The 6565-nt window shown below is 50.1% G+C and overlaps 1 protein-coding gene across 1 annotated transcript in view; it reads left to right on the plus strand.

The window, feature by feature from the left end:
* Positions 1-6565, plus strand: part of adgrg1 (adhesion G protein-coupled receptor G1) — an 11487-nt gene continuing 4922 nt past the window's right edge. The window contains exons 1-4 of the mRNA XM_037694196.1: positions 1-13; positions 183-448; positions 714-900; positions 1085-1121. Of these exons, the coding sequence (XP_037550124.1) occupies positions 1-13; positions 183-448; positions 714-900; positions 1085-1121 (503 nt within the window). The remainder of the gene's footprint in view (positions 14-182; positions 449-713; positions 901-1084; positions 1122-6565) is intronic.

Raw genomic sequence — 6565 nt, forward strand, 5'->3', positions numbered from 1 at the left:
ATGTTTGCTAAAGGTTTGTTTGGTTATCAGATCACCATCTTGGAAGCTGCTGTGGCTTCAAACAAGAGTCGTCTTCTGATTAAAAAGATTAAAGATTTGATTCACAGTCCTACAGTGTGCTGAAATGTCTTGTTATTGCTTTATTGAGTTTTAATTAAGTCAGACGTGTCCTTTTTCAACAGGTTTGTGTGAAAATGACCTTTTCCTGAAATTTTGCGGTACCTGGCGCCATGGCAAGAACCCACTGAGCCTGGACGTCAGGCTCTCCACAGGCTGTGACAAGCTTTTCATTTCAGCCAACGAGAGCTCTCTGTCTATCCAAGGGAGTATCACTGCCCAGTGTACAAGGGTCGACGTAATTCCTCTTAACACATATAAACTTGATTCAAAGGAGGACATCCACTTCTGTGTTCACTGGGAGCCGCTGCTGGACCAGCTGATGCTGCAGGTGAATCAAAGAAAGATGTTGAATGAGCAGTATGGCTGGTTTGTGTCGTAAACCTTTAGCTTTTGAATGTGAAGCATGACATACGTTTCTCTTTGAGGTGATTTCTTTTTTTTTAACTTTGCAACTTGAGCATCATTTGCGAAAGTGAAACACAAATGAGTTTTGCTAAAATAAGTTTAGGTGAAAAAATATTAAGTAACATACGTAATTAAGTTTATTGTTACAGAGCATTATCAATATTTGGTTTATATTATTTACTGTACAGCTGGGAGGCATGAACTTCATTTTGTGCAAGCCTTCAAGTTCACCTGACTCCTGCTGCACCGATCTGACTGATGATTTTAAAGAGCCTGAAGCAGCGTATGGCATCACCAACGGAATGATCCGAAACGATGTTGTCAGCACTCAGACAGTCACCGGCTACAACTTCATAGGAGAGAACACCTCCTGCAGTAAGGAACAATGGACTTTGTATATTAAACTGGCATTAATGGGCTGAAATCAGCATAACGTGAAAATTTTAATCATTAAAAACACTTGATGGTTTAAAAACAGCCGGATCGATCGGTCCAGTCATTAAAACAATAAGATATAATGAACTTTGTTTACACTTTCTCTTCTTTTCTGTCTTTACAGAAGATTTATGTGAACAAGCGAAGACCAACAGAGAATGGTAATTTTGCTGCTGTTCCCACTCAGACACATTCACAGCAAAGGTCTCACAACAGAGTGTTCTATGTCATATAAGCTTCGCCCTTTAAGGCCTTCGCTTTAGTGGGTTTATCCCGTTATGCAGAGCATAAGCACTGAAAAAAAATTAGTCCACGCCCACCTGCTGTGTGGGCCCTACCCGGTCCGTATAAATTACGTTAAGAGCGGGAAATCGGCTCCCATTTTTTCTTCAGCGAGCTAATATAGCACTGTCAGAAGAACAAAGAAGATAAGTTGTGTAAATGACCAACCTTGTGAAGGATGCTGGGCCCGGCAGTCGACCTCCGGTCGTCCGGTGAGTTCTCCTCCCCGAGGAGAAGATGACAGCAGTCTTATTCCAAGGTAAGCGTCGTGGAACATTTCCCAGTGACAGGTCACTACACGCTGGACAACGCCATCTTGTGTTTTTTCCTCTTATCGCCGACCCTCGGGGCGAACCGGATGGTTCCTCCGGGGCAAGGCGCGCTCAGCTGCAGCCCCCGCTGCTCATTCCCTCCCGGGTAGCGTAGTGTAGGTGGAGGGGGGCTGAGTGAATGCTCACCCCATCCCACCTCGTTTCGCATCGGCGATCACACCGCTCCCGGCCGACGGCGCCCTCAGGGGTTGCCCGGCGGAACCCGGGAGGAGGCTGACATGAAGGGACCCCTTTTTTCTACGTCCCTCGCCTTTTCCCGCCAGTTCGGATGATCGGCGGGAAGGTTGTTTTTCACTGGGCTCCACTGTGGCTCACCGTCTTGATCCATACGGCCTCACGTTCCAACAGGACGTTCCACGGGCGAGGCCGCAGACGGTTCTTTCCTGGTAGATTAGAGGAGTCGGTCCCCAGTCCGCTCCCATCACCAGAGTTGAGGGATTCACCGAGCGGGGCTATTCCTCGGTAACCCCTCCTGGAGCCAAGCCTCGCGGAAGCTTCCGGAGCGAAGCTGCCCAGGCCGGAGCAGCGTCCCGTCCCTCCGGAGGAACACGAACCAGACGGCGAACACGCTCTCCAATCGAGCCCACCAATGTGTTTTTCAGGCAGCCGCAGTTAGCAACAACGCGCGCTGCTAGCACATAGCATGTCCAAGGGATTGAAGGCCGCAGACCTGCCTTGGAGACAAAGAACTCCCTCTGTCAGGCAGCTGACGCCAGCTCAACATGTGTGCCTCTCCCACGGTTTGCCTGTCGAGGACTGCAGCGTGGAGGACGACGACCCAACGACCCACCTGGCTTCGTTACTCCCCTCGCTGCCGGAGAATCTGCACAAGACCTGATGAAACATCGCGGACGCGCTGTTCAGAGCAGCTTCAAACCATGCTGGCGAAGTGAAACAGTCGGAGGAGGTGCCAGAGGCTGTGCACCACCTCATCAAGCCGCGCGGCCCACCCTGTCCCGCTGGAGGGACCGTCGCGAGCAAGCTTCGACTTTTCCACGGCCGCGGCTCTCGCTGAGTTCCACCACCAGCCCCGCCCGTCAGAATCCAGCCCTCTGCACTCCGGCAGCCTGCAGCTCAGCGTTTCCCCAGAGTTCGCCTGCAAGACAGCGCTCTGGGCAAACAATCGCAGAGCTCATGAGAGAGAAAGCTCTCAAAATGACGGTCTCCGGAGGGTGTGTGTAAAAGTGACACGAAAGTTGAAATAAATCATCATTAATGATCAAGTGTCTGTTTTTTTAGCCAGTCTGTAAGCCCGGATGAGCTCACAGCGGCCGCACACATAAGAGCCGGTGTCCTTTATAAGGCTTTTTAAACTCACCGCCGCTCCAAGACATTATTAATCGCTTACAGGGCACGATGGTAAGTGAAAATAACTCGTTATAATCCCGGGCTGCACGTTTTTCACCCAAGTGATGTCAACTCGTACCCGTGGGATGAAACAGCCCCACACACGAGCCGGTGTCCTTAAATAAAGGTTTTTTAACTCACCGTCGCTCTAAGACATGACGAGTCGATCACAGAACAGCCTCCACATGAGCCGGTGTCCTTAAACAGGTTTTTAACTCACCGCCGCTCTGACATGACGAGTCGATCACGGCACAACGGTAAGCGAAAATAACTCATTACCAACTAGAACTGCACGATCCTCACTCAAGCGGTGTCAACTCGCACTCGTGGGATGGAACAGCCTCCACATGAGCCGGTGTCCTTAAACAGGTTTTTAACTCACCGCCGCTCTGACATGACGAGTCGATCACTAAGATGGACAGCCTCCATCCAACGGCGCTACGTTGATGCTGGCGCACACACACAGCTGCCGGCGCTAACCAGCTCACATCGGTATGAATGTGGTCCGCAGGCTGGTCCGGGTGGGGGTCCTTCTCTCTCAGCTTTCGGCAGCTCACCGCAGCTTAAACGTGAAGCAGCCGAAGAATCCGGTAATGAGTCCCACCTCCCTCTAGCGCGCGCCCCTCCAGCGAGAGCGGCGCGCGTCCCTCCAGAGAACAACGTGTGCTCCCGCGGGGCTAAGCAGCCTTCACTCCAACAGCACGGTGTAAATGAAGTCACGCCCTCCGCCTTTCAACGTTCGCACAGCGACGTCAAACGCGCAGCTCACCGCGTCATCAGCTGTCACACGCTTCGCCTTCAGCTCAAGTCTCGCCCGGGGTCACACAGAAAACATTCCCGCGACGCATGACGGCGGTTGAGGGACGGACTGCTGACAGCCGTACAAAACATGACGCATCATTAACGCACGTTCATCCACGAACGTTACGTAGAGTGGCTAAAACATGCTCGCCGTTTTTCAGATGGATGGACAGGGTTTATGCAAATGGTACAAGTTACAGTTTGCAACCCGAACCCCTCCATTCAGAGGAGTTATATAAACGGTCCCGTCATCATCATCAGACTGATTCTCTTCCCTAAATGCAGAAATCCAAGTGTTTTCTGATAAAAGTAATCTACAGAGTTCCCCAAGGGAGAGAAAACACGAGGGTTTTTACTCACGGATCGGAGGGGTGAGACCGTTCTTGGATCTGTTGTTTAGCATCCAGAGAACGCATACCGATCATCCTAAAACACAGAGACGAGAGTTTTTTGTTTTTACCTGGATGATCTGCGGATCCTGTCACTTCAGACAGGAGGCGCTGATGCAGGATCAGGTGTTGACATCACACCTGTTAATCTGGGCTTCGCCATAAGTGGAAGGAAGCTCGATTTTCCCGGCCCAGACATTTGTTTTTCTGGAGTGGAATTAAATTCAACCACCATGAAAACTCATTTATCACATGAGACGCCTCTAGAGGTGTTTTTGCACGTCCGCATGTGGATCCAGTAAAACAACGACGGATGATCATTGTCTTTTCCTCTGTGGAAGCAGACCTCCGACTCTGGGGAAACACCTTGTTTTTCTATCAGAGGGAGTCCCCCTCAGCAGACTCACGTCATGGGTCAGTCTTCACGGACACGTTGCTGTCAGGCTGGGGGGGGGACATACCTATCTCAAGCAGTAGGGGCGCTGTGGCCCCACTACACATCAGCCCACATCAATGTTTTGGAGTGTCGCACAGTACTGAATGTGATTCAACACCTTGCTCCTGTGCTACAGAATCAACACGTGTTGATTCACACAGACATCATGATGACTGCTGCATACATAACCATCAGGGTGTGCGTTCAGCCAGATGTTACACATTGTGCGAAAGCTACTGAGTTGGGTTCATCAAAACCTGCTTTTATTAGAGCGGTTTACATATCCGGTGTTCTGATGTGACGTCCAAGGGCGGCCCACGTTACGTGGACCGGATCCTCCATCCGGATCTGATGTTTTTCAGACGCAGCAGAAGTTGGCAAAGCAGCTGTGGACCTGTTTGCGATGCGAGAAGAACGCTCAATGTCAACTACGGTTTTCCCTGAGCCCGCGAGACGATCCATCGCTGGGGGGGGACGCATTTGCTCACAGTCGGTGGCCCAAAACGCTTTTTACGCGTTTCTTTCCCCCCCACCTCCTCTGTTTTTTACGGTCCATGAACCGAGTTCAAGAGGAGGGATTGACAGCCCTCCTTGGTGGCTCCCGGCGTGTGAACGCACTATGGTTCCCAGGCCTGCAACGTCTGTTGTTGGGTCGCCGTGGAACTGTCATGGAGGAAGGATGCTCTCCTTCAGGCAGGAGGAGCGACCAAGAGTTACCCAGAAATAGGTCAACACCGGTGGGTCTGACCGCTGAGCGGTTCCACTTAGAGGATGGGTCTCCCTCAGGAGATAGTGTGCACAATTCAAGATTCACGTGCTGCATCTACCACAGTTCTGTACACATCAAGGGGACGGCTTTTCAGCGCTGGTGCACAGAGAAGGTTTAGAGACCACCTCATGCCTTTTAAGCGGCGTGTTGTTTTTCTACAACAGCTGATGGATAGGGAGTTGGCTTTCAGTACGCTTTAACGTACGATTGCAGCCATCTCTTCCTGCCACAAAGGGTTTGGAGACAGAACAGCTTTTATCACCCGCTGATGAAGCGGTTTCTAAAGGTGTACAGAGATGTAGGCCTGTTTTCACGCCCACTTGTTTTCCACAGTGGGTTTAACGCTGGTCCTGCGAGCCCTGATCAAAGCTCCAATTGAGCCTCTGGATCAGGTTTCATTTAAATTCTTGTCTTTTTTAACAGCCCTGTTACTGGTTTTAACACCCGCTAAGAGGGTAAGTATTTATCTGCCCTCTCTGTTGCTTCGTCATGCCTTAGAATTAGGCTGACGGGCAGCTCAGCTGATTTAAGACCAACCCAGCTTTTATGCCTAAAACATCACGAGCTCTTTTAAATCAAGAGTGATATCGTTGGAGGGGTCTTTTCCCCCCCACAGATCAGAAGAGGAAGCATCTTTTCTTCTTCTCTGCCCGGTGCAGGCGTTGACGTGTTACATAACGCACACAGCTGCAATGCGTTTCAACTCAACAATGGTTTGTGCATTATAGAGATGCTTCTACAGGTCGCCGTTATCCATCCAGCGCTTGTCACACTGGCTGTGTGAGGCCTTTTCTGAAGCCTACAGAGCATCAGATTTAGAGCCTCCTGTCAACCTCTAAGCACACTCGACCAGGGGTATCGCATCTTCGACTGCTCTGCATAATGGTATGTCAATGCAGGACATCTGCACTGCGGCTGCATGGTCAACACCCTGCTCATTTATTCGCTTTTACCTACGTGATGTAACGGCTCGTTCCATGACACATTCTGTCCTTAGTGCTCTAACAGAATGAATGTTATTGTTCTCATGGAACTCTGTTTAAGCTCACTTCTGTCTGCATGCATTACAGTGTGAGATGTTGTTATCAGTCACAAGTCGTGTCTGTGATTTTGGTTATATTGTCACTAATCAGTTCATGATTATTGTTACCAATCAGTTCAATTGATTTATAATCAATTTATGGACATTAATCTGTTTATACTGTTCAGCCATGAACCAGTTGGTTCATGCCCCCCCCCCCCCCTCTTT

The sequence above is a fragment of the Nematolebias whitei genome, chromosome 2, assembly GCF_014905685.2.
Source record: "Nematolebias whitei isolate Nwh7 chromosome 2, NemWhi1, whole genome shotgun sequence".
Lineage (NCBI taxonomy): Eukaryota > Metazoa > Chordata > Actinopteri > Cyprinodontiformes > Rivulidae > Nematolebias > Nematolebias whitei.